This window comes from Procambarus clarkii, chromosome 27 (genome assembly GCF_040958095.1).
Source record: "Procambarus clarkii isolate CNS0578487 chromosome 27, FALCON_Pclarkii_2.0, whole genome shotgun sequence".
In the NCBI taxonomy this organism is placed as follows: domain Eukaryota; kingdom Metazoa; phylum Arthropoda; class Malacostraca; order Decapoda; family Cambaridae; genus Procambarus; species Procambarus clarkii.
This window is the reverse complement of record NC_091176.1, coordinates 3,285,347-3,313,243: the sequence shown is the minus strand read 5'-3', so window position 1 is coordinate 3,313,243 and position 27,897 is coordinate 3,285,347. Positions and strand designations below refer to the sequence as shown.

The window sequence follows — 27,897 nt, the reverse complement described above, 5'->3', positions numbered from 1 at the left end:
AACAGAGTGGTAGACGGTTGGAACACGTTAGGTGAGAAGGTGGTGACAGGTAAGCTTCTAACATGGATGACTAGATCACTGTAAGGCAGAAAATTGTAAGCATAAAGCATTTGCAGCTTGAAAACCCTGAACATCATCACAAGGGCTTGTTAGATGAGTAATGTGCAGAGAACAAGTCCCACACGACTCCAGGTCAAAGGTGTTACTGACCCAGCAGGCAGCATTGTGGAAGCAGATGATATGAGTATCATCTTGTGGCACAGACACTGCACAACCCTCAAACTCGCACAAGGCAAGAGTGGGTTCATTGGGAATATCCATTGGGCCACCGAACCTGCAGGCATTTTCCAGGGTCTGCAGGAAATGGCCCTGCAGGAGCACTGGGATCTCTATGCCAGAATCTCAATATGGAATGGGAGCAGGTTCTCCTGAGAAAAGAAGGGAAATCTCTTTGGAATAAAAGGGAATAGAGAAGGATTGACACAGAAACAGGTGTAAGTAGACTGAACCTGCTCGCCAGAGGTTGAGGTGTCCAACCTCAGCATGCCTTGGTTAGGATGTGCAATCTGCAATACGCTCTGTCAGCCAAAATCCTCTCCCGACACCAGGGAAGGCTGAAACCAAACACAGATTTGTCTAGGGGTGAGGACCACTACAAGCGAGGAAGCCCTATAAGGAAGCGAACTCCGAATACTCCAGGGAAGGGAATCCTGACAGCACAAGGGCAGCACTAAGGAGCACACTGAGAGGAAAACCCTGTACACATGCAGCTCCAAGCTCCTTATAATCCAGGCTTACACACCACAAACATGCATTAGAACAGCCACAAAGGCAAAAAAAAAACCCACTTAGGGGATGAAAGGAAACCGGAGCCAGAGTGACAGGGGACAGCCAGGCCACTAGCTACCACCAGCAAGAACTGAGGGTGTAGCAGCTGGTTGACGTAGTCTGCCTCCCTTCTTCCAAATGAGGGGGTAGGTAGGGCGAATGAGCTAGTGCTAGTTTCATGAATGTTCTATCATTTGTTTACATTTTGGGGGAGTTCTTTTAGCAATTTTGAGGTCTTAATAATTTTTATAATTAGCAGTGGCCTGTTTTGTTTCTCTGACTTTATGGATACTTTCCTGGTGGTGGCAGACATGATTAAAATTCACTGTCAATTTTATCATATTGCCACTGCTCTCTGCGCCTCATTAAAGGGGGGCCAGTTTCTGGCTTGTGGCTCCCCGGTAGGCCTAAAAGAACTCCGCAACTAATAGCACTTAGTAGTTTGGCACTAGATCAGCATGTAGCTTCAGGAAGCCACAAGCTGCTATCCCCAGAAAATATGACTTTGTTTTCCCAGTAAGTATATATGATAACTTCAGAATACTTTTTTTTCTGTGGGTAACCCCTATGGCTCCCTGGAGCTATAGGACTGATACATGCTATATTAGTCTGGGCTTCAGTCACTGGAGTTCTGTCTACCGGGGACCATGAGCCAGAACCTGGCCCCCCTCAGAGAGGTGCAAGGAGCAATGGCCTAGGGAAACCCCCTTGTATTTTGGGGTATTTCCTGTCTGCCATCGACCTGGGTTAGGCACCCCAGAAAGATAGGCGTCCCAAAACAAACCCCACATGGTAGGAAATTGCAGACCCCAAACCAAACAGAGAAACAGAATTCCCCAAAAGAAAACAAGAAAAACAAGCAAATGTTAACCACCGTGGTCAGTGCAGCCCCACTCCTGATCTTCCCCCCCCCCCCCAAGAGGGGAAGGGTATCAGGGGTGCGCCGGCTGTCCAGCTCCTCAGTTTGTAAGCTGAAGCGCTCTGGGGCACTTGTCAACTCTGGCCTTGGTTTCCTGCAGGATTTTCTGCCCTTGTTGTGTTTCCTGCTGTTTGTGGCATGTTGGCCAGGAGTAGTGTAGTGTCCTGGGACTGCATGTGCTTAGGGCTGCCTTCCCTAAGCATCCTGTAAGTATTATCCTTGGGTTCTAGGGTTGCCTTCCTTAGAGCTTTTGGCCCTTCATTTCCATAGGGGTTCTTGCTGCTCAGCATTTACCCCCACCCTTGGGGCCAGCTGGGGTTTCGTGGCCTTTGTTTGAGCCTGGGTAGGAAATGATGATGATGCTGGCTGGGGGCGCAAGGTGCTGCGCAGTACGCCTACCTAGCGATGTCTATGTTCCCTGTTCCTCCTGTTGTTGTTGTGCTTTTGCAGAGTTTTGCTTTTCTTTTTGTTTCTTGCCTGGAGGGGTTCTGCCTGGTCTGACTATTAGTTCCTATATGATATTTTCGGTGGCCCTCCTCTAGGCCCCTGTACTTGTACACTTCCCAGGGGTCCAGTTTGGCCCTCTTTCCTCTTGCTGACACTCTTAGGGCTCAACTGGCTTTGCAAAACCATTGCCTGGGCTTCCCATTGGTGCCCTGGAAAACTTCGTTGCAGACTTATGGATGGGTCTTCCGAGTCCCATCTTGCCTTGTGCGAGTTTGCAGTTTGTTAGTTACCCTTGTCTAAGGGTGACGTTCACCCTTCTACTGTAGTTTACCCTTTCTTCATTGTAAGATGTTTTTGCCTGGTCTTGTGTTTTCTGTCAGGGATTGGATTCTCAGCCCTGGTTTTGGACCCAGTGTCACTGCTGCCTCCCATGCCTTCAGTCCTCAGTGTTCGGTCCATTTTCTGGCCGTTTTCGCCACTTTTTTTGTCAGGGTCTTGTGTCTGGCCCTTCCTTTCCGTGGTGCGTTTTCTGCCAGCAAATGTGGTGGTTTGGGCTCACTCTGGTTTCGTTTCCGGGTTCCTTTGGTTTCTTCTGTTGCATTCGGAGGTTTTCTTCCTCTAGGGTTTACCCCTGTGGAGGTTTGAGAGGCCCTTTGTGGTTTTCTGTGCGATCTGGAATTTACCCCTCTTGGCACGGCCTCTTTTGCGTTCGGGTCCTCGTCCCCATCTTAGGTGTGTTCTGGGGGTTCTGGGTCTTACTGGCTTACAGACAGCTTTTCTTTCTTGGGGCTTGGCATGAGTTTTGGTTGCCGTGGCAGGGGCTCCAGCTTCTGCTAGTTGAGGTGGGCTTTTGGTGCCAGCTTCTGTGCCAGTTCCTTCTCTGAGGCTGCTTCATCTGGTCGGCTTCTCAGAGAGGAAGGCCCCGGTCCCTTCGCAGATCGCTCCGTTGACAGGGCGATAGGGGTGAGGCTAGCTCTGTTTGCCCATGCTTGGTCCCACTATTCATCATGGTCATGCATGGTCCCACGATTCGTGGACGTTTCGGGTCGTGTCTTCCAGCCTGTGGCGGTGTTGGGTAGCTCCTCCTCCTCCTCGAAATCTTGGGGTTGGTGGGGCGGGCTTCTCACTCTGCGCCCCGTCGGGTCATCTTGATGTGAGTGCTCCTGGGTGTGGTCAAAACGACCTCGTCTCTCAAGTGGGTTTCCTGCTTGTTCCAGTGCCAAAACGGGATTGTTCAGATATTCGGTTCATTCTGGATTTGTCCCATCTAAACTGCTGGATTCCTTGAAACTCCTTTCAGATGATCTCTCTGTCCCAGATCTGGCATCTTTTGGAACTGGGTTGTTGATGTTTCTGGCCCTCCGGGACCCGTATTGGCACGTCCCACTTCATCCTGGGTTCAGGGATTGGTTAGGTTTGGTGGTGGGGCGGCGTGCTTCTTGTTTTCGTTGCCTTCCATTTGGCCGGCATCTGGTACCTCACGCTTTCACGCATCTTACACGGTTTGTGGTGGCCGTCTACATCTGCTAAGTGTTCGGGTATTGGCCTACCTCGACGACTGGTTGGTGTGGGCTCCCAGCCAGTCTGCTTGTCTGCTCACCAGAGGGATGGTTCTTTCTCAGCTTGCCAGGTTCGGGTTCCTGGTGATCTGGGGAAAGTTCTATCTGGTTCCATCCCAGGTTCGGACCTGGCTGGGCTTTGTTTGGGAATCTCGGACCACTTCTGTGCATCCTCCCTCCCCCCCCCCCCATCCCTCCTGGTCCTGCAGCAGGACTGCAGCTGCAGTCCTGCCTTCAGCTGTTCCTGAGGAGATCCCGGGTCACTTGGCGGTTGCTCGAGCAGTTGTGCGGGTGTCTGAACTTCGCTGTGCTGATTTATTTGCCAGGTCGGGTCTGGCTTTGGCGTCTGTTCTGGCTCCTTCGGGGACGTCCCTTTCGCCTCTCTTGCGACCGCTGAGTTCGACCCCATGGGCCTTGCGTCAATTACTGTGTCGCCGGCTTCCTCTTTGGGTTTTTGGGGTTCAGTGCCATGATGCTTCCCGATCTTTCGCTCGTTGTGTTCATGGAAGCCTTGTCTCTCATCTGGGGCTTTGTGACTAGTACTCACCAGGCCGGCCAGGGGCAGTGGGCTCCATTCTTCCGTTGGGGCTCACAATGCCGGCACAGTGCAAGAGTTTACGGCGGGTTGGCTTCGCTGCGGGGAGTTCGTGTCGCTCAAGGCTCAATGATCCGGCTCCATTCAGAGTGCGCTCCGGAGGTTCCTTGTCTGAACCACACACAGGTTTTCTAAGGTCCGGTCGCTTTGGGGCTGGTCGCTTTGGGTGACTCATCTGTTGGATTCTCAAGTTTTAGCTCTCTGTGCGGTTCACTTGTGGGGAATGTCCAACGTTCTGGCGGACGGCCTGTCACGGTTCATTCCCCTGTCCACAGAATGAACGGTCGATGCCGACTCCTTCTGTTGGCTCTGCCGGACCTACAAGCCACATAGGGGGCTGTGAACATCTTCGCGTTGGCGTGGTCCAGGTGTCTCCCGATATATGGGGCGCCCTTTCCCGATTGCGGTGCTGTCGTGGTGGACGCTTTTCGGCAGGACTGGTTGAGGTGGGGTTACTTGTTCCTCTTTCCTCCCGGTCCAGCTGGTGCTTTGACTTCTGACTCATTTGGAGTCTTCCGTGGGAGAGTCGTCCTTGTGGCCCTGTAGTGGCCAGCCCAGCCTTGGTTTTATGCGCTGCTTGCTTGGTGTGCGAACTCGGGGCATTTTCTGCGGCTCTACCTCTTCCAGCAGCTCCACTTTTTCCAGTGACTCGGGCCAGACCTCAAAGTTGCTAAAGAACTCCCCAAAAATGTATCACCTCTTGGTTGGTAATGTGGTGACTTCAGTGAAGGTTCCCACCTGCGGTCTTTGTCCCAGCGGCAGTATGGAGTCTCTTGGAGTTCTTTTTGCCTTTTCCTCTCTCTTTGCAGGTTGTCTTCTATTTCTGTTTTGGTTGTCTGGTCCATTTTTTCTTGGCTCTCTCAGGACCTTCATTTTCTGCCTAATATTGTCGCATCTTCTCGTACAGTGCTGGTGGAGCCATTTCAGCTTGTGTTCTGGGTGGATGTTACTTCTACCCTGTTCAGTAAGCTTTCTCATGCTTTGTTTCACCTCCAGCCTGTTCATGCTCCCCCCTGAGCCATCCTGGTCCATGGACTGGGTGTTTTTTTTTCTTTCTTGTCCTCGGTTTGTGGTGGCCCCTTTGTTTCTGGTTTGCTTCCAGTAGGCTCTGTTTCTGTTGGCATTGGCCTCTTGGTTTCGGGTTGGTATGCTTCATGCACACCAACCCGAAACCTCCAGCATAGAGGTTTCTGCTCATTCGGTCCTGGTGGACAATGACGGTTTACTTCTGGGGAGAAGTGGTTAGAAGGTGGTGGTGGTTAACATTTACTTATTTGCTTGTTTCCCTTGTTTTCTTTTGGGGCGTTCTGTTTCTTTGTTTGGTCCTGGGTTTTTTGCAATTTCCTACCATGTGGGGGTTTGTTTTGAAATGCCTTCCTTTCTGGCTGCCTAAACCCCGGTTTGGGTGCAGCCGTCTCCTTTTCTGGCAAAGAACGTGCTGACGGGCTTCCTGAGAGTCCCCTGGGGTTTTGATGCTTGATTGGTCTGGCTGGGGATTCATCATGTGTTATGTCCGGTTGCAGCTGTATGCCGTTACCTGCGCGCTTCTGCTTCTGTGGCCGTGGACATGCTTTGGATTGATCGGACTTCCTTCGTTCCCTGTTCCAGGGCTTGGGTCTCTCAGATTGTCCGCAGGGTTCTTAAGTCAAGCCAGCCTGCGGTCTACCCTCGTGCCCATGATGCTCGTCAGTATGCTTCTCTTGCCACTGTGTTTGGGGACACGTCTTGGCCTGATGTTTGGGCCCCAGGGTTATGGAGGTCGATCAGGGTCCTTGCCCCTTTCCTGAACATTCTTTGGTGAATATTCCTGGTCCCAGTCATTCCTGTGTTGCATTGGGTCGCAGGTTGCGGCCAGTTGTCTCGTGTTCTTGCTGAGACACACAGTGCGGCCGCTTCCTTGCAATTTTCTACCATGTGGGGTTTGTTTTGAGATGCTTATCTTTTTGGGTACCTAACCCCGGTTAATGGCAGACAGGGAATACCCTCAAATACAAGGGAGGGGGGAGGTTCCTAGGCCATTGCTCCCGGCGCCTCTCTGAGGGGGGGCCAGGTTCTGGTTCGTGGTCCCCCAGTAGGCAGAACTCCATTGACCGAAGCCCCAGACTAATATAGCGTATATCAGTCTTGTAGCTCCAGGGAGCCACTGGGGCTCACCCAGAAAATGGTGTTTCATTACATTCAACGCTTTTGTTTTTTTTTTTACATAATTTGACTTTTTTGATTTCCCTACAGCTATATTCATCATAAGGTGTGAATTTATTATGAATCTCTATTGTGAAGATGAAATTTAACATAAATATTGTGTAATATGTAAAGAAACAGTTAAAGTACTGTATGTTTTTTATCTACTGAATCATTGTTACATAAATTTTTCTTGTATTTTAAATCTTTTATATCAGATTTCAAGTTTAACTTGATACACTTCAATAATAACTGAACAATTACTGTATTACTTTTTCTCTTAAGCAAATTTTCACTTGGAAATATGATTTTTTTATGTTTGATGTCACCAATTGACTGGATTATTTTGGGGGATAGTGCCATAAATAATACAGTACTGTATTTGTTTGATTAATATTAGGCAATGGATTGATTTGATTTTGAATTTGGGCTCTTGTCTTTTGTTAGATTTGCATAGACTTTGATACTTAGGCTTTGATATTGCAATTTATAGCATTTCATGACAAGACATTTAAAAACTTTCCCTACTTATGCTGGGAAAGATGTCAGAAAGATATATTAATATTGCATAGCATGAAAATTATCTGCAAAAATTGACTTGCACATGTATTTGCCTCTAGTGATCATGTTCTGCCTTATGGCCACTAAGTTGACATCTTGATCTGTCTCTTGGTAACTTAAGTTGACCTGCTAATGTGACCATTGGTAAGCTAAAGTTGACCCACTCTGTCTCCTGGCACAGTTATGGGGATAAAGGGCAGGCGGGTACACATGATTGAGGAGCTCTCTGAAACCATCATCTCGTTCCAGAGAGGTAAAACAAATCAAAAATTACTACTGACCTCCCTAACTTACACTGCCTGACTGTGTTAACTGTAACATGTTCAAATGAACAGTGTATTCCCAGGTAACAATACCAGTGTTAAAAAATGTGTGTTGAATGTGTGTATATGTTGTATATACATATACATATCTATGAGAAAATATTGAGGAAGGGATCGAACCTGCGTCCATGGATTTCCAAGGCACACACACTACCACCTGGACCATGATGGACTTAAAAGTACTGGATATCAACCACAAGTGTGTCCTCAATATTTTCTCATATACAGTATATATATATATATATATATATATATATATAATATATATATATATATATATATATATATATATATATATATATATATATATATATATATATATATATATATATATATATATATATATATATATATATATTTATATATATACAAAATATAAATAAAAAAAGTAAGAATACTGGTAGAATAAGAATACACATGTTCTTTGAATTATTGTACATGCCTTTTTAACCGACTGATGAAAACGCATCCTGATACCCTTTGGAGTAGTTGAAAGATGCATAAGGTATTTTATTTATTTTGCTAATACAGTAACTGCATCCACAATCTGCAACGCCATGTATATGCATGACTTACCTGTTATAATCTTTTCTCTTCAGTTGCCTTAGCTATGCTAGCAAGTAGTGTTGTCCTATGGTTATTTAGAGGTTACACCTTGCTGTATTTTTAGTAACCTTCATTAACTGATTCATACCTCTAATCTAATCTGTCTAATTTTAATCATTTTTGCATAAAAAAATCAAATATAACAATTTGCTTTTATTTGAAATTCTCGTGGTTTTAAGGGGTATATCACTTTTTAGAATGTGATATGAGAAAGCTAATATTTAAGGAGGAAGGTGTCATAGGCCAGTGTGTAGCTACTGCTAACATTACTATGCATGGCTAATACATAATACCCCCTAATGCTGTACAAAGCTTAAATCTTAGATATTTTAAGGTCATTTTAAGTGATTAGGATTAAGTTTAAGCTAGACATAAAATGCAAAATGAGCGTTGCACGGATTGATCGCAAATGGAAGAAATTAATGCATGGCGAGTTTGATTAGATAATGTCAAGAGTAGAGAGATTGATGGTTCAACATTGTGTGTGGTGCTGAACATGACAATAAATTAATTTAGTTATCTTGTGGTTTGGAGCATATCTTCACTCTTCTATAGTTGAGAGACCGTTGTTCATATTGCACTCAGATGTATGTGGGTTTATGTAATAATGTGCATTGACGCCGCATTATTATTAATGGAAGTTTTTTGTTATGTATTCTGGATTATAAATTAATAATCAACAAAAATGAAGGGGTAAATTAATTTCTTTATTATTTTTATCTTTGTTAAATTAGGCAATAAATGGTCATCCTGTAAGATGTAAAAGGGGGTATATCCTTGAAAGTACCGTATGTTCTAGGAAAATCTAGACTACTGTATTACGGAGATATAATAGGAAATTATGCCTTACTAAAACTAGCAAAAATGAATGCTATTTGCTGTATAGGAGAGGTTGAATATTTTTTATTGCAGGTTAGTTGCTTTGATTAGATGGTGTCAAGAGGAAATAGATTGTTTAATATTATTTAATATTAAAATTAAATATTAATATTGTTGTTTAAATAAATATTGTTTATTAAATATTAACTTGTTTATAAAGGATCGATGTTGTAAAAAGCCACCAGATGATCTATGCCAATTAACTAGACTTATCTATTCAAAACCTAGATATCAGTTTTATTCCAAATAAGGCAAATGAGTTTAAGTTATCCAAGAAGCAGTTGGGAATAGACCTTGTTTATTACTGATGATTCTAATAGGTTTTTGCATAATTATGGAAATGCAACAAATGTATACAGAAGTTAAATGGGAGAGAGGAATGTTTGTTAGTGGAAATAAAACAAATTTGTTAAAAGGATATCACAAGATGTAGAAGTTTGATAATGGTTGAAAGAATAAGAGTTGTGCTGCCAAGAACTAAAGTATAGCACTTTTTTTCCAAGGTGATGTGCAGATGGCTGCTTGGATGCTGTGTTTGCTGGGAAGATGGATGCTGTGTTGGGTGATGTGGAGATAGATGCTTAGATGCTGTTTTGGATGATGTAAAGATGGATGCTTGGATGCTGTGTTTGATGTGGAGATGGATGCCTGGATGCTGTGTTGGATGATGTGGAGATGGATGTTTGGATGCTGTGTTTGATAGGAAGATGGATGCTGTGTTGGATGATGTGGAGATGGATGCTTAGATGCTGTGTTTGACTGTCAGAGCAGATTAGAATAGTTTGAAACAACTAATTTGCTTACATAGAAAGTGTCTTTAAAGTGAAGACAGTAGGTAAATTAGGCAAAAATGACAATACTTTTTAAGTGAAATGCTCATGAGAGAGTTCATCACCATCCCACATGATTATTCATTAGGTTGAATAGCTTATGATGAAGAAAATGAAGCTTGAGAGCAATGCATGTACATTGCAGATTGTCCTTGTAAGAAGGCTAACACACATTTTATTTCCCAGTGGCCCCTGGTGCTCGAGAGCGACTGGTACAAATTACAGGACCAACAGAGGAAAATATCAAGTATGTTTTCTATACAATATTTACTTAATGATAACAAATTTATTATTACATTTTATACCTTTTCTGTGGGGAGCCCCGGAGGCTCCCTGGAGCTTATCGGGCTAATGTATATTATGTTAGACCGGGACATTAGCTATGGAGTTCAGACCTACCAGGAACCAGTGCCAGAACCTGGTCCCTTCAGAGAGGTTTCACGGAGCAATTTCTCTGGAAAACCCCTTTGTGGTTGGGGGTTTTCCTTATCTGCCATCGACCGGAGTTAGGCACCCAGAAAGGTAGGCATAATAAAACAAACCCCACATGGTAAGAAACTAAAAACAAAAACCGAACAGAGAGGTAGAAACTTCCTACAATCCCAAGGAAACAATCAAACAAACAGTTATCACAATTTACTGCCATGCCAGTCGTCCACACAGCCTTCACCTCCCCGAGAGGGGGAGGGGGCCCCCGGACCTCACTGCGCCGGCTGCCTTTAGTTCGTAAGCTAGTGTCAACCGGGATAGACGCTTCTCTGGACTCAAATTCCTGGGTGGTGTTTGCCTTGTGTGGCGTTCACTGTTGTCTTTGTGTGGTGTACGGTGGCCAGGAGTACCTCATCAGTGCCGGGGCTGCATGCGCTTAGGGGTTTCCTTCCCTAGGCGCCCTGTGAGTACTGCCCCTTCGTGTCAGGTTATCTTCCCTGGAGCGTTCGGGAACCGCGCCCATAGGGGTTCTTGCTGCTCGGCATTTGCCTCGCCCTTGGGGCCAGCTGGGGCTTGGAGCCCTTGTTTGGCCTTGGGTAGGGAGTGGTATTGTGCTGGTTAGGGCATCAAGGTGTTGCGCGCCCTGCCACCTAAGCGGCGACCGGTTCCTGTTGCTCTGGGGACGGTGTACTTTTGCGTTTTTTTGTTTTGTTTTGTTTTTGTTTGCCTGGTGGAGGTTCTGCCTCGTGGGTCTATAATTCCCCCTGGTATTATTTTGGTGGCTCTCTGCTAGGCCCCCGTGCTTGTACACATCCCAGGGGTTTTCAGTGTTATCATCTACCCCTTGTTTTGTTTGGGATTCTTTACCGGTTAGCAACACCTTGCCCGGGCTTCCCGTAGTTGTTACCCTATGGGCCCTGGAAACCCCTGTTGGGGCTCGGTGGACCTATGGATGCATCTCCCGAGTTCCAGCCTGCCTTGTGCGGGTTTGAAGGTTGCTGTGTGCCCTTGTCTCAGGGTGACAGTCACCTGTTTTGCCTCCGTCATGCTGCCTGTTGGGTCAACGACACCTTTGACCCGGAGTCTTGCGAGTTGTGTTCTCTGCTTGTGCTCCAGTTTTACTCTGATGCTGCCTGTATCCTGTAAGAGTACAGGCAGCATCAGTGTTGCATGTTAAGTTTAGGTTACTGCAACGCACTTGGTTGGTTTCCCACCCAGATGGCCTGAGGCTGCCCCGTTTTGGTTTTAGGGACCCTGACCTGGGGGCGATAGTCGCTTCGGCTTTGGCTCCTTCCGCGCTCCCTGGTCCTTCCCCTATGGTTCTTCCTGCACCTTCCTCCCTGTGTCCGGCTCCAAAATGTTTGAGGGTTCCGGCCTCGGCACAGGGTTTAGTTGGTAATGAGACTCTGGCTGCCTTAGGGGCTGCCCCATCCGGGTCGGGGACAGAGGCATTTGAGCCGGTTCCTCTTACCAAAGCTTCTGGGTCCCACCAGCAGACCCCCTTCTTGTCTGCCTTTCCCCCCTGGACTCGGCCTTTTCTTCAGGGGTAGAGGGTTTGGAGGACGGCTCTGCCCCGGTTCCCGATGTGAGGAATCCTGGGGCTGGGGAGGAATCAACCTGGGGGCCTTGGGCCCCCTTTGACCCCGCTTGGGTGCTTTTGCCTTCCTCGCGGGGCTTATTGTTGCAGGGGGAGGGGTTTTCTTACCCCCCCCCTTCCCTGTATGATTATGACTTGGGTTCAGCTCCTCCCCGGGTTCAGTTCCAGGCTCCTTTGGGTACCTCGGCTCCGTCTTTCCAGAGATTTTCTACTTCCCGTATCTCCGCAAAGGTGGCTCGGGAAGCTCTTGCTGCATACCTCTTGTGAGACCCAGGTTATGCCTCTGTGATGGATCCGTCCTTGCTTGAGTTTGGTTCTTCTTCCTGTTTTTGGGTGCGTTTGGAGGTTCCGGTGTCTTCCTGGCTGGCAGACAGCCCTTTCTTTTCATTGGGGGCGCGGCAAGGGTTCTGTCGGACACGCACGCTTGATTGGCGTGAAACTTCTACTTTTATGCAGGTTTACCTGGGGGGGGGGGGCAAGTTTGAGCACCTTAATGCGTGCTTGTTCGCACCGTGCTCTCTCAGGATGTTGGCCTTTTCCAGCTTCACGTGCAGGTTCCTCTTCTTTCGGCTTCGTTGGTTGCGGAGGATTTGCACGCCTGTGGGCATTTGGCTTTGGTCTTGCGTTTCTTTTCCCTTCTCCAGCTGTCTTCTGCTTGGCTTGAGGAGGATGTAGGAGCGTTGAGTGAATTGCCTTCGTCTGGGGCGCTGACTTCTGCAGCTAGGGCGTCAGCTGCACTGTTGAAGCTCTTTACGCCCATCCTGAAGGAAGCGGTGTCTCTGTTTTCTGTGGGGAGCCCCTACGGCTCCCTGGAGCTTATCGGGCTAATGTATGTTATATTAGACCGGGACATTAGCTAAGGAGTTCAGACCTACCAGGGACCAGCGCCAGAACCTGGCCCCTTCAGAGAGGTTTCAGGGAGCAATGGCCCTGGAAAACCCCATATGGTTGGGGGTTTTCCTTATCTGCCATCGACCGGGGTTAGGCACCCAGAAAGGTAGGCATAACAAAACAAACCCCACATGGTAAGAAACTGCAACAAAAACCGAACACAGAGGTAGAAAACTCCCTACAATCCCAAGGAAACTAGCAAACAAGCAAATATCACACTTTACTGCCGCGCCGATCGTCCGCGCAGCCCTCCCCGCCTCGGGAGGGGGAGGGGGGAGCCCCGGACCTACCGCTCCGGCTGCCAAGCTCCAGTTCGTTCGCTAATGTCAACCGGGATTGACGCTTCTCTGGCCTCAGTTTCCTAGGCGGTGTTTGCCTTGTGTGGCGTTCACTGCCGTGTGTTGTGTTGTGCGGTGGCCAGGAGTACTTCATCAGTGCCGGGGCTGCATGTGCTTAGTGGCTGACTTCTCTAAGCGCCCTGTGAGTACTGCCTTTGCGTAACAGGGTTATCTTCCCTGGGGCGTTCGGGAACCATTCCCGTAGAGGTTCTTGCTGTTCGGCATTTGCCTCGCCCTTGGGGCCAGCTGGGGCTTGGGGCCCTTGTTTGGCCCTGGGTAGGGATTGGTGTTGTGCTGGTTAGGGCGTCAAGGTGTTGCGCAGCCTGCCACCTAAGCGGCGGCTGGTTTCTGTTGCCTCTGGAGACGGTGTACTTTTGCGGGGTTTTCTTTTGTTTTTAATTTTCATGCCTGGTGGGGGTCTGCCTAAGGTGGTTATAGTTCCACTGGTAGTGTTTGGCGGCCCTCTGCTAGGCCCGCGTGATTGTACACGTCTCAGGGGTTTTCAGTGCTATAATCTACCCTCTTGTTATGTTTGGGTTTCTTAACCGGTTAGCAACACCTTGCCCGGGCTTCCCGTAGTTGTTACCCCTACGGGCCCTGGAAACCCCTGTCTGGGCTCGGGGGATCATTGAATGTGTCTTCCGGGTTCCAACCCGTCTTTTACGGGATCGTTGGTTGCTGTTCCCTTGTCTCCGGGTGACAGTCGCCATTTTTACCTCCGTCATGCTGTCTGTTGGGTCACTGACACCTTGACCCGGAGTCTTGCGAGTGATTCTCTGCTTGTTCTCCAGTACTCTCCTGATGTTATTACTGTTCAGAGTACAGGCGGCATCCATGTTGCAAGCTTGGTTAGGTTGCTGCAACATGCTAGGTTGGTTTCCCACTCGAATGCCCCGAGGCCGCCCCGTTTGGTTAGGTGCTGTTCGCCCCTTTCCCTCCATGTTCCCGGCTCCGGACCGTCTGCGGGTTTCGGGGTCGGAGCGGGGTTTAGTTGCGGCAGAGACTCGGGCGGTTTTCGGGGGCTGCCCCGTTCGGGTTGGGGACGGAGGCTTGAGCCTGTGCCTCCTGCCAAGGCTTCTGGGTCTTACCAGCGGCCCTTTCTTGTTGCCTTTCCCATGGACTCTTGCTTTTCTTTAAGGGCGGAGGGCTTGGAGGACGGCTCTGCCCCGGGGCCTCTGTTGTTGGTTCCCGGGGCTGTGGGGGATGCCTGCTAGCAGTTCTGGGGCGGTTTTGCCCCTGCCGGGGTTTTTCTGCTGTTGGGCCACGTTTTTCGCCCATCCAGTCTGCTAGCTTCCCACATTTGCTGGCGTGTTTTTGTGTATTTAGCGTCAGTCACAGCCCCTGCTGGCGGCCATTTTCGTCTGCCGGTTTCACGGCGTGGCCACCAGGGCCGCGTTGCGGTTTGTTTACGTGCGTCTGGGTGTGCGAGCGAGCGTCTCGGGTGAGTTTTCAATTTTTTTCAGGGTTTTGGTTCTCCTGTTGTCGTTTCTTTGTTTTATGGTGTTTTCTTGCCGTTACCTGTTCCTCTGGGAACGTTTGGGTGTTGATTTTACAACAGGTGTTTCCAATTTTTCTGTTTTGGGTCTGAGCCTTTGGGTTTAGGCTCAGTGCCCCTGGCTGGTATGCTTGCTCTCACACCTTGTCCCTCGATTTTCGGTCTGTTGGGACCGTTTTCCCAGGGGGTTCTGCTGGGGGCTGTGCTTTGCCTTTCAGTGGTGTTCTCCGCCGGCAAATGTGGTGGTTTGGGCTCCCCCTGGTTCGATTCTGGGTTCCTTTGGGTTCCTTGGTTTCGTTCTGGAGGTTTCTTCCTCTTGGGCCCCCTTTTTGTAGGTTCAGGGGACTTTGTTTCCTCGTGTGACCCGGTTCTGCCTTCTGGGGTACCGGGGTCTTCCTGGCTTGCAAACTGATCCTTTTGGGTCTTGGCACATGTTGTGGTTGTGCTGGGACTTTGCGGTTTTGCTGTCAAGGTGGGCCTTTTGATGCAGTTTTGTGCCTTCTTTGCCTGACCGGCGTGGTGCTCTCTGCCCACTAGTCGTCGACTTGTACTTTTACAATATATGTCCTCACCTAGTTGTGCTTGTGGGGGTTGAGCTCTGGCTCTTTGGTCCCGCCTCTCAACCGTCTAACAGGTGTATAGGTTCCTGTGCCTATTGGGCTCAATCATGTCGACATGTGACATTGTATGGGGGTCAGCCTCGTTCGTTGTGTGTGGAGTCACCACATTACTTCCTAGTGCTTTCCCGTTACCATTCTGACACAAAAAAAAAAAAAAAAAAAAAATCTCTGGGGCTCTTTTGGGTACTCAGTTTCCACCTGTGTCCCCTAGTGCGTGTGCCCCTTGTGTTACATAGCCTGTCCTTATCAACCCTGTCGATTCTCTTGGGTATCTTGAATGTGGTGATCAGGTCTCCCCTCACTCTTCGTCTTCCAGCGAAGTGTGGTTTAATTCCTGTAGTCTCTTCTCATGACTTAGGTAGTGTACTTTTTCTTTCGGAAGGGGTTCTGTTCCCTTCTCTGTTGACTGGGCGCTGGGGGAGCAGCTTGCTCTGTTGCCTCTCTCATGTTCCCGCTGTTGGTGGGCGCTTTGGGTTGTCTTCCGGCCTCTGCTGGCGTCGGAGGACGGCTTCTCCCCCTTGGGAGGGTTCAGAGCTGGCAGGGTGGGCTTCCTCCCCTGCACTTCGTCATTTCCTCTTTGTGGGTGCGTGGGGCGTGGTCGATCCGCCCCATCCTTCTGGGTTTCCCGTCTGCTCTTTGCGGTCATGAGCTTTTCCCGTCTGCAGTTCTTCTGGACTTCTTCAGTCTGCGCCCTGGATCCTATGCCCTCGGAGGAGGACTGTTGTCTCCTGTTCGGTTCTGTTGGGGCCGGGTGCATGGATGGTGGCCCTGGACCTCCAGGTCACTTCTTGGCTCGCTCCTCTCCAGTTTTTCTAGGACTAGCATGGTTGGTGGTGGGGCTTCAGGTTTGCTGTTTTTATTGCCTTCCCTATTTTGTAATGGGCACTTCGTATACTTTTTGCATCTTTACCGGATCTTAGTGCCCTGTCTGAGTCTGAGATTCGGTGTCTGGCCTACCTCGACGACTGGCTGGTGTGGGCTCCCAGTCAGTCCGCTTGTCTGCTCGCCAGGGGTTGGTTCTTTCCAGATCGCTGGGTTTGGTTTCCTGGTGATCTGGAGGTTTTTCCATCTGTTTCCGTCCCGGGTTCGGACCTGGGCCTTGTTTAAGGCTCTTGGGCCCCTCATTGTCTTCCCTCCAGAAGTGTTACTGCGGCTGTGGTCCCGCCTTCGGCTGTTCAGGAGGGGGTCCCGGGTTGCTCAGCGGTTGCTTGGGCGGTTGTGCGGGAATCTGCGCTTCGGCGTGCTTGTCTGCCCGCGAAGTCGGGTTTGGTTACGGCGTCTGTTGGTTCCTGCGGAGACTTCCCTTCCGCCTCTTGCATTTATTGGGTTCCTCCGGGGATCTTGTGTTGGTGTTGCGTCACCAGCTTCCTCTTTGGGGTTTTCGGGGTTCCGTGCCTTGGCACCTCCCCGAGCCTTCGCTCAATGTGTTCACGGACAGGTCGTCTCTCAGCCGGGGCTTTGTGACCAGTGCTCACCAGGTCGGCCGAAGTTGATGGAGTCTGTCTGTCCGTCGGGCTCACAGCACGGTTCGGGTGTTCCTGGCTGTCTGGTTTGCGCTTCGGAGGGTTTGGGTCACTAGGTACTCTATCATTCAGCTCTGTTCGGACTGTTCTCTGGTGGTTCTTGCCGGAACCACAGGGGTTTGGCTAACGGTGAGGTTCGTGTTCGGGGTGTGTCCTGCGTCCTGGCGGACATCTGTCTCGGTTCATTCCTCTTCGTGGGTTGGCCAGTCGTCGCCAATTCGTTTTGTTGGCTCTGTTGGGCGTATGGACTCCTGGCCATGGACGTCTTCGGGTCAGCGTGGTCTAGGCGTCGCCCATTTTGTGCGCCCTTTCCCAGCTGCGAGGACTTCACGGTGGATGCTTTCGGCAGGACTGGTCGAGGTGGGGAGTACCTGTTCCTCTTCTCCCGGTCCAGCTGTTGCTTCGGATTCTGGCTCGGTTGCAGCCCATTCCCACGAGAACAGTCCTTATGGTTCCATGGTGGCCGGCCCGGCCCTCTTTTTAGACGCTGCTTGATAGGGGTCCGTACCTGGGGCGTTTTTCCTGAGGTTCCGCCTCTTTCAGCAGGCCGAATCGGTCCTGTCCGTGACTGGTTTGGCCTTCTCCTTGGCTCTTCACGTCTGGTATTTTGATGCGGGTATCACCATCTCTATGGTGTTCAGGTGGCTTTGTTGACGGTGTCCCACCTGCGAGCTTCGTCTTGGCGACAGTATGATGTTTCATACATTTCTCGTGTTTTGTTTCCCCTCCGGCCTGCTCATGCGTTGCCTAAGCCATCCTGGTCCTTGTTCAGGGTGCCTTCTTATCTTCCCCTCAGTTTGTGGTAGCCCCTTCGGTTCAGTTTCCTGCTCTTTGGTACTGGTGGTAGCTTTATAGGTGTGCAGCCTTTCTCTGTCCTGGCGACGGTCGAGACGGCTGCTTTCCGGAGGGGTTCTTGGGGTATTGGTACTTGTTTGGTTTGGCCGGGGGGTGCGTCCTGTGTTGTCCGGTTGTGCTTTTTGCTGTTGCTGGCGTACCGTGTCTGGGGATGCGCTGTGGTTGATCCGGTTCCTTAGTTCCCTGTTTTCAGGGCTTGGGTCTCCCAGGTCGTCCGCAGTGTTTTCATTCTTCCAGCCTGCGGTCTGTCTTTGCGCCCGTGCTGTTCAGACGTTTGCAGCTTTTGCTGCTGTGTTGGTGACGTCTCGGGCTCATTTCGGGCGCAGGGAGTTGTGGGTCGCACAGGTTCTTGGCCGCCCATCCTTATGCTCGTCTGCTCTTGGGCGTTCTTGTTGCCTTGGGTCGCAGGTTTGCGACCGGTTGTCTTGGCTTTGCGTTGCAGAGTTTGTGGTGGCCGCCTCCCGGGTTAGCCCTTTCTTTTCCTTCTCTTTGGGTATGAAGCTCCAGGGAGCCGTAGGGGCTCCCCACAGAAAACCAGCGTTGAATGTAATGAAACGCCATTTTCTGGGTGAGCCCCGGAGGCTCCCTGGAAACCCTCCCTCCCACCGGTCGGCGGTTTCTTCGCGTTGGTTGAAGCTTAGCTTCCGAACTGGAGCTTGGCAGCCGGCGCGGTAGGTCTAGGGCTCCCCCCTCCCCCTCCCGGGGCGGGGAGGGCTGCGCGGACGATTGGCGCGGCAGTAAAGTGTGATGTTTGCTTGTTTGCTAGTTTCCTTGGGATTGTAGGGAGTTTTCTACCTCTCTGTTCGGTTTTTGTTGTAGTTTCTTACCATGTGGGGTTTGTTTTATTACGCCTACCTTTCTGGGTGCCTAACCCCGGTCGATGGCAGATAAGGAAAACCCCCAACCATATGGGGTTTTCCAGGGCCATTGCTCCCTGCAACCTCTCTGAAGGGGCCAGGTTCTGGCGCTGGTCCCTGGTAGGTCTGAACTCCTTAGCTAATGTCCTGGTCTAATATAACATACATTAGCCCGATAAGCTCCAGGGAGCCTCCGGGGCTCACCCAGAAAATGGCGTTTCATTACATTCAACGCTGGTTTTTTTGCTTCTCACCTCGCGTGCCGTCAGGCTGTGCTTGCCTTCTCTTCGGAATCCACTTGGGCCCTGGCTCTTAGGTTCTCGTCTCTGTTTTGTCCGTTGCTGTTTGCAGAGACTGCGGTCTCTTCACTTCTGCAAGCGGCTTCGTCTAGTTGTCGTCCTATGGCGGACTTGTTGATTCTCCGAAGCGGTCATTCTCGGCAGTTTCGGAGGGGTCGTGCCAGAGTTCCGGGTTCCGCTGGTCGAGGTGGGCCATTGGTGCCAGTTTCTGAGCCGTTGTTCCCTTCGGGGCCAGCGTCATCTGGTGGGCGCAGTGATCGCCCTGTTCGACGGTTGGGGTCTCGTAAGGGGCGTCGGCCCTTTCGCGGTTTGCCACGTTGACGAGGCGATGGGGGGGGGGGAGGCTCACTCTCTTTGCCCACGCTTGGCCCCACGATTTGTGGGCCTTTTCAGTCGTGTCATCCGGCCTGCGGTGGCGTTGGGCGACTCGTCCTCCTTTGGGGGGTACGGGGCTAACAGGGCAGGTTTCTTCTCCTACGCTTCATCAAGTCGTCTTGGAGTGGGTGCGCTTGGGCGTGGTCGAAACGACTACGTCCCTCAGGTGGGTTTCCCGTCTGTTTCCAGTGCCGAAACGGTACTGTGCGGATCTGAGGTTCATTCTGGCCTTGTCCCGTCTGAACCCCTGGATTTCTTGCCCCTCTTTTCGGATGACTACTCTGTCTCGGGTCCAGCTTCTGTTGGAGCCGGGTGCCTGAATGGTGTCCCAGGACCTCAAGGACGCCTATTGGCACGTTCCTATTCACCTTGAGGTTCAGGGACTGGTTAGGTTTCTTGGTGGGGCGTCACGCTTGCTGTTTTTGATGCCTACCTTTTGGCATGAATCTGGCACCTCGCGTTTTCACGCGTTTGACCCGGGTTGTGGTGACCCGTCTGCGTCTTCTAGGGATTCGGGTTTTGGCCTACCTCGACGACTGGCTGGTGTGGGCTCCCAGTCGGTCAGCTTGTCTGCTCACCAGGAATATGGCTCTCTCCCAGCTCGCCAGGTTCGGGTTCCTGGTGAACTGGAGGAAGTCCCATCTGGTTCCGTTCCAGGTTTGGACCTGGCTGTGTCTTGTTTAGGATTCTCGGACCGCTTCCTTGTCTCTCCCTCCAGAGGTGTTGCGGCGGCTGTGGGACCGCCATCAGCTGTTTCTGAGGGGGTCCCGTGTCACTCAGTGGTTGCTCGAGCGTTTGTGCGGGAGTCTGAACTTCGCTGTGCTAGTCAACCCGCCGGGTCAGGTTTGGCTTTGGCGTCTGTTTTGGTTCCTTCGGGGACGTCCTTTCCGCCTCTCTCTCGATCGTTGGGTTCGTACTCCGGGGGTCTTGTGTCAGTTGCTGCGTCACCGGCTTCTTCTTCGGGGTTTTTGGGGTTCGATGCCTTGGTGCCTTCCCAAGCCCTCGCTCCATGTGTTCACGGACACGTCGTCTCTCGGCTGGGGCTTTGTGACCAGTGCTCACCAGGCAGGCCAGGGACGGTGTGGTCCATCCTTCCATCGGGCTCACAGCACGGTTCAGGAGTTTGCGGCTGTCTGGTTCGCGTTTCGGAGGATTCGGGTCGCTCAGGGATCGACCATTCGCCTCCATTCGGACTGTTCTCCAGTGGTTCATTGCCTGAACCGCAGGGATTCTTGGCAGTCCTTGGCTCTTTGGGGTGGGTCCCTTCGAGTGGTTCGTCTGCTGGATTCTCGGGGTTTGGCTCTCCGTGCAGTTCATGTCCGGGAAGTGTCCAACGTTCTGACGGACGATCTGTCTCACTTCCTTCCCCTGTCCATGGAGTGGACGGTCAACGATGACTCGTTTCGTTGGATCTGCCAGACGTACGGTCTCCCAGATGTGGACCTCTTCGCGTCGGCGTGGTCTCGACCTCTCACAATATATGTGACGCCCTTTCCCGATTGTGAAGCCTTCGCGGTGGATGCATTTCGGCAGGACTGGTCGAGGTGGGATTACCTGTACCTGTTTTCCCCGGTCCAGCTGTTGCTTCGGGTTCTGGTTCAGTTGGAGACATTCCCAGGGAGAGTAGTCCTTGTGGCCCCTTGGTGGCCGGCCCAGCCTTGGTTTCCGGTGCTATTGGCTCGGTACCCGAACCCGGGACATTTCCCGCGGCTCCACCTCTTTCAGCAGGTCGGTCCGATCCGGTACGGGGCTGGTTCGACCTTCTCCTCTGCTCTTCGCGTCTGGTCTTTTTGACGCGGGTGTATCACCATTTCTATGGTGATCAGGTGGCTTTGTTGATGGTGTCCCACCTGAGAGCTTCGTCTCGGCGACAGTACGAAGTTTCCTGGCGTTCTTTTCGCCATTTTCTGACTTTTCGTAGGTTGTCTTTTCTTTCGGATCGGGTTGTTTTGTTCTTTCTCTCTTGGCTTTTTCAGGACCGTCATTTGATGCCTAATACTGTCGCCTCGTATCGTGAGGCGCTGGCGGAGCTGCTCAAGCTAGCTTTCAGGGTGGACGTCACATCCGCCCCGTTTCGTAAGCTTTCCCGTGCTATGTTTCACCTCCGGCCTGCTCATGCGCCTCCTGAGCCGTCCTGGTCCTTGGACAGGGTGCTCTCCTATCTTTCCTCTCCTCGGTTTGTAGTGGCCCCTTCGGTTCCTGATTGTTTTTCCAAGGCTTTGTTTTTGTTGGCATTGGCCTCTGGGGGCCGGGTAGGGGAGCTTCATGCTCTTCTCCAGCACAGGGGTTTCTGCTCTTTTGGTCCTGGGGGTAGGTTTGTCCGTTTGCAGCCTTCTCCGTCCTTTCTGGCAAAGAACGAGACGGCTGCTTTCCGGAGGGGTCCGTGGGTCATTGATGCTTGGTTGGTTCGGCCGGGGATCCATCATGTGTTGTGTCCTGTTGCTGCACTTCGCCGTTACCTGCGCGCTTCAGCCGGGGTGGCTGGGGATGCGCTTTGGGTTGATCCGGTTTCCCTCGTTCCTTGTTCCAGGGCTCGGGTCTCCCAGGTTGTCCGCAGGGTTATTAAGTTTAGCCAGCCTGTGGTCTATCCTCGCGCCCATGACTTTAGGAAGTTTGCAGGTTTGGCTGCCGTGTTTGGTAATATGTCATGGGCACATATTCGGGCACGTGGATTTTGAAAGTCGAACAGGGTCCTGGCCGCCCGTTATTTGGTGAACGTACTTGCTCCTCGGCGTTCTTGTATTGCTTTGGGTCGCAGGTTGCAGCCAGTTGTCTCGACTTCGCGTTGAGGAGTTTGTGGCCGTCGCCTCCCGGGTAAGTCCCCTTTTTTCCTTCTCTTTAGGTATGTAGCTCCAGGGAGCCGCAGGGGCTCCCCACAGAAAACCAGTGTTGAATGTAATGAAACGCCATTTTCTGGGTGAGCCCCGGAGGCTCCCTGGCTACCCTCCCTCCCATCCGGTCGGTGGGATTTTTTGCGTTGGTTGAAGCCTAGTTTCCAAACTGAAGGCAGCTGGCATGGTGAGGTCCGGGTCCCCCATCCCCCTCCCGGCGAGGGGAGGGCTGCGCGGACGACCGGCGCGGCAGTAAATTGATTGTTTGATTGTTTTCCTTGAGATTGTAGGGAGTTTTCTACCTCTGTTTGGTTTTTGTTGTAGTTTCTTACCATGTGGGGTTTGTTTTGTTACGCCTACCTTTCTGGGTGCCTAACCCCGGTTGATGGCAGGTAAGGAAAACCCCCTGCTCCCTGAAACCTCTCTGAAGGGGCCAGGTTCTGGCGCTGGTCCCTGGTAGGTCTGAACTCCGTAGCTAATGTCCCGGTCTAACATAACATACATTAGCCCGATAAGCTCCAGGGAGCCTCCGGGGCTCACCCAGAAAATGGCGTTTCATTACATTCAACGCTGGTTTTTTGCCAAAGGATTGCTTTTCTATTGATGGCTGTGAGGAGTGACATAAAACTATTTGTGTACAGCCTCCTCAGTTTTGGTCTGTTGTATTTTTAAATCTCTTGATGTTCAAGTTTTGTGTTGAATTATAAAGTGCTGTATATATGCATACATTCTATTTAGGTACACTGGTATATCAGTGTTAGGAAAACACATCTTTTAATATCTTGAAATGCCATTCGTTGTTTAAGTTATTGCTGGTATTTCTGCCTTATATAATATGTAAAATTACTTACAGCACAGTCTGTTTTATAATGAGATATATTGCTTTATTCACGGTACTTATTATTTTAATATAAAGTTGCACTCTCATGACTAATAACATAGTAGTGTTAAAAGTAAATTTTTTTTCTCTTCAAGCCAAGCTAAACATCTCATAGAGGAGACAATCCGACGCAATGCATCTCCGGTCCGTGGCGATGAAAGAGGCTCCATCTTTACTACCCTTGGTGGGTCATCTTCTTCCATCTCGTCCCATACCTCGGATGAAACTTTGCAAGGTAAATATTTTATAATTTGTTACTACAATGAAAGTATATTGGCTATATTTTATTATTATTTTTTGTACTGTAGTTTTTAATATCTTGGTATTTGAATAATGTAATTGTTTGCACAATGGGGAACTGATAAGTTATATCACTTAGGGCAAAATTAACACTTTGCAGCCCATCCTCCGAATAGACAGCACGTTTTAATACTAAATGTAATAAGTACAATCCTGACTATCGGCATGGTACATAAATACACTTAATCGCCAGCATGGCACCAAAATATTGTGAATATTAGAGTTTACCTGAAAAGCTGTATAGAAAACCAGGACCTAACCTAACCTAACCTTTGGGAGTGTAGGAGGACAAGCATGTAAATAGCATTTACTGCTTCTTAATTACAATTAGTACTTAACCTATAGCTATATTGATATTACAATTTTATAAAACTAATACAACAAAACTAAAGTCTTTCAATAAATTATAAAGTAACTCAGGATATTTTCAAATTTTGTATAGAATGTCAATTATTTAATTAAAGTAAAAAAGAAATTCTTTATACTGTATTTAAAACTTGTGTATATAGAATTGAACACGAAAACTTCAACCGAAAAATTTTGAGTGTATTAACACAAATTAGGAGAATATATCTTGAGGTAAATGTAACAGCACAATTAAGTGTATTTAAGTACTATGCAGACAGTCAGGAATGTACTTGTTACATTTAGTTTTAAAACATACTGTCTATTTGGAGGAAGGGTTGCACTTTGCCATTTAAGTAGAAGCTACATTTTTACTGAAGTTATCATTGATGTACGGTATTAATAAAAGTGTTTGCAAGTGCAGAATTAAAGTTTAAATCCTGTTCTAGATTTTCTTTGCTAAATAATCCATATCTTACTCAGTGCTTCGGAAGCAACTGTCTCTCGATGAGATGGCTCTCAGTAAGTGGTTTGCTGAATTGTATCAAATATAATGGTAACTAATTCTTGTGATATATAATAGCAGCATTATGGCTGGTAGTGACATTTGGTAATGGACAATTGAGATAAAAATAATAAAGAGTAAAGAGCTATTTTGTTGAATTAAGTGTTGCTTCTGTAATAATAAGGCGATATTGTGATTGAAGTATTATTTAAATATGTTGCATTGTTAAATACAACTTTCCTTAAATATTCTTAAAATGCTGGATCATAGTATAGTAGAATGTGGAGGTGTATTATTTATTTATTTATTTATTTATTTATTATATAGGAGTACAGCCACTAGCACGCATAGCGTTTCGGGCAAGTCCTTAATCCTAATTTTCATGCACACACATCCCCAGGAAGCAGCTGTAGCAGCTGTCTAACTCACTGGTACCTATTTGTTGCTAGATGACCCTTTTTCAGGGTGAAAGAAACTCTGCCCATTTGTTTCCGCTTCTGCCGGGATTGAACCCAAACCCTTAGGACTACAAACCCCAAGTGCTGTCCACTCAGCTGTCACACCCCCTTCCCAATTGATGTTAAGATGCAAAATTAGAAAACTCTTTCCTTTATAATAATAATAATAATAATAATAATAATAATAATAATAATATAGGATAAAAATTTGCTGATGATTGTAGACTATACTTGCTTGGAGTGTATGGAGTTAGGAGTTCATTAAGTCTTTTTGCGCTTTTTGCCATGGCAAAAAGACTTGACGAACTCCTAACTCCATACACTCCAAGTAAGTATAGTCTACAATCATCAGCAGATTTTCTAGAATTAATCAAATCTACTCGGCCCGATGGAATCATTGCTTCCCTGGACGTCGAATCCTTATTTACTAACATCCCAGTCGACACAACCATAGGAATGATACTGGACAGAGTATACAGAGACGAGAGCACCCCCAAATTAGACATACCTGAGCCACACTTGAGGAGTCTTCTTGAAGCATGTACAAAGGAAGCCCCTTTCATCAGTCCACAAGGAGACATGTATCTACAAATAGATGAAGTAGCAATGGGCTCCCCCTTAGGTGTGTTATTTGCTAATTTTTATATGGGAACCATCGAAGACAAAGTCTTCAGTAGCAGACAAAAACCAACTGTATACTGCCGTTATGTAGATGACATATTCGTCATAGTAAAAGACTCAGATGAACTAATTGATCTAAAAAGCCATCTAGAGAGAGAGTCAGTACTCCGATTTACACATGAAAATAATGAAAATAACAGTCTGCCATTCTTGGATGTACTAATAACAAAAACAGGAACCTCTTTAAGCACCAACGTATATACTAAGCCCACCTACATAGGATTATGCCTGAACGGTAGAAGTGAGTGCCCCCAAAGATACAAAGCCAGTGTTCTCAATGCTTATATTCATCGAGTGCTTACCCCTGCTCCGAATGGAGCAACGTGAGTAGAGAGTTTGAAACAGTAACTCAGGTATTGGTGAACAACGGATATAGCAATGCGGAAATAAACGCTGCTATAAGAAGACACTTGGACCGATGGTATAATCCTGAACCTAGAACAGAAACAACAATACCTCCAATAAAATTATATTACAAATCAACCATGCACAGTGAACTTATAAAAGAGAAAAGAATAATGAAAGAAATAATCCGTAAAGGAGTAAAAAGCATTACTCCTAACCAAAACATAGACCTGATAATATTCTACAAAACCAAGAAGACTTCCGAACTCCTTATCAAAAACAGCCCGAAGCCGACGGAGAACCCTCTACAGCAGTAAAGCGTTGTATACATGTACACTTGCCCCCACGAAGGATGTAACCTTCAATCTAAGTACATAGGTATGACGTCGACCAAGCTGACGAGGCGTTTGACATGTCATCTTCAATCCGGTGCCCCCAGGAATCACATGAGACAAGCCAATGACATCACCCTAACAAGAGAAATGTTGAACAAAAATACCTGTATAATAGACAAAACCCAAGATGCAGGAAGATTACAAATTCTTGAAGCAATTCACATAAGAATAGAACAACCTACCATGAACACCCAAATCACGGAACTATTTACTCTACCCACCATGAGAGTAAGGACAACACCAGAACATAAAGATGCCAACACAGAAGACACTGTTCAACATAACAGGCAGTTTTATTTAATTGAATGTTTATTGAATATAATGTTTATTGAAACAGTTGATAAACTCGATTTAAGGAGAGGCAACTATGGGGAACTTCGAAATTTTTTTAATGAGTGTAATTGGACAGAATTGTTGCTAGGCAGGGAAGTAAATGAAATGTATGCCAAATTTTTAAAACTATACGAGGAAGGCACACAAACATTCATACCAAAACAGAGATGCAGGGCCAGAAAACAGGATTGGTTCGACAGAAATTGTGAGAGGGCAAGAGACCAAAAGACACAAAAATGGAATCGGTATAGGAAGAGGCCAAACCCCCAAACATAGCAGCGATACAAAGATGCGAGAAACAACTATACAGCAGTAAGGAGAGAGGCAGAAAGAAATTTTGAAAAAGGGATAGCAGATAAATGTAAAACAGAACCGGGCCTATTCTACAAATTCATAAACAACAAATTGCAGGTAAAGGATAATATCCAGAGGTTGAAAATGGGAAACAGATTCACGGAAAATGAAAAGGAAATGTGTGAAACATTAAATGAAAAGTTCCAAAGTGTGTTTGTACAAAATGAAATCTTCAGAGAACCAGACACAATAAGAATTCCAGAGAACAACATAGAGCGGATAGAGGTGTCTAGAGATGAAGTGGAAAATATGCTAAAGGAGCTCGGGAAGAACAAAGCAGCTGGCCCAGATGGCGTTTCACCATGGGTTCTGAGAGAATGTGCATCTGAACTCAGCATTCCACTTCACCTGATCTTTCAGGCATCCCTGTGTACAGGAATCGTAGCAGACGTGTGGAAACAGACTAACATAGTTCCAATCTACAAAAGTGGCAGCAGGGAAGACCCCCTCAATTATAGACCTGTATCATTGACAAGTGTAATAATGAAAGTATTGGAAAAGCTAATCAAAACTAAATGGGTAGAACACCTGGAGAGAAATGATATAATATCAGACAGACAGTATGGTTTTCGATCTGGAAGATCCTGTGTATCGAATTTACTCAGTTTCTATGATCGAGCCACAGAGATATTACAGGAAAGAGATGGTTGGGTTGACTGCATCTATCTGGACCTAAAAAAGGCTTTCGACAGAGTTCCACATAAGAGGTTGTTCTGGAAACTGGAAAATATTGGAGGGGTGACAGGTAAGCTTCTATCATGGATGAAAAATTTTCTGACTGATAGAAAAATGAGGGCAGTAATCAGAGGCAATGTATCGGAATGGAGAAATGTCACAAGTGGAGTACCACAGGGTTCAGTTCTTGCACCAGTGATGTTTATTGTGTACATAAATGATCTACCAGTTGGTATACAGAATTATATGAACATGTTTGCTGATGATGCTAAGATAATAGGAAGGATAAGAAATTTAGATGATTGTCATGCCCTTCAAGAAGACCTGGACAAAATAAGTATATGGAGCACCACTTGGCAAATGGAATTTAATGTTAATAAATGTCATGTTATGGAATGTGGAATAGGAGAACATAGACCCCACACAACCTATATATTATGTGAGAAATCTTTAAAGAATTCTGATAAAGAAAGAGATCTAGGAGTGGTTCTAGATAGAAAACTATCACCTGAGGACCACATAAAGAATATTGTGCAAGGAGCCTATGCAATGCTTTCTAACTTCAGAATTGCATTTAAATACATGGATGGCGATATACTAAAGAAATTGTTCATGACTTTTGTTAGGCCAAAGCTAGAATATGCAGCTGTTGTGTGGTGCCCATATCTTAAGAAGCACATCAACAAACTGGAAAAGGTGCAAAGACATGCTACTAAGTGGCTCCCAGAACTGAAGGGCAAGAGCTACGAGGAGAGGTTAGAAGCATTAAATATGCCAAAACTAGAAGA

General features: G+C 48.1%; 1 protein-coding gene across 1 annotated transcript in view; it reads left to right on the top strand.

Annotated features, from left to right (window-relative positions):
* Window positions 1–27,897, top strand: part of mxt (Eukaryotic translation initiation factor mextil) — a 247,711-nt gene that overhangs the window by 133,062 nt on the left and 86,752 nt on the right. Inside the window, exons 6-8 of the mRNA XM_045749450.2 lie at window positions 7,272–7,343; window positions 9,915–9,975; window positions 22,814–22,953. Of these exons, the coding sequence (XP_045605406.2) occupies window positions 7,272–7,343; window positions 9,915–9,975; window positions 22,814–22,953 (273 nt within the window). The remainder of the gene's footprint in view (window positions 1–7,271; window positions 7,344–9,914; window positions 9,976–22,813; window positions 22,954–27,897) is intronic.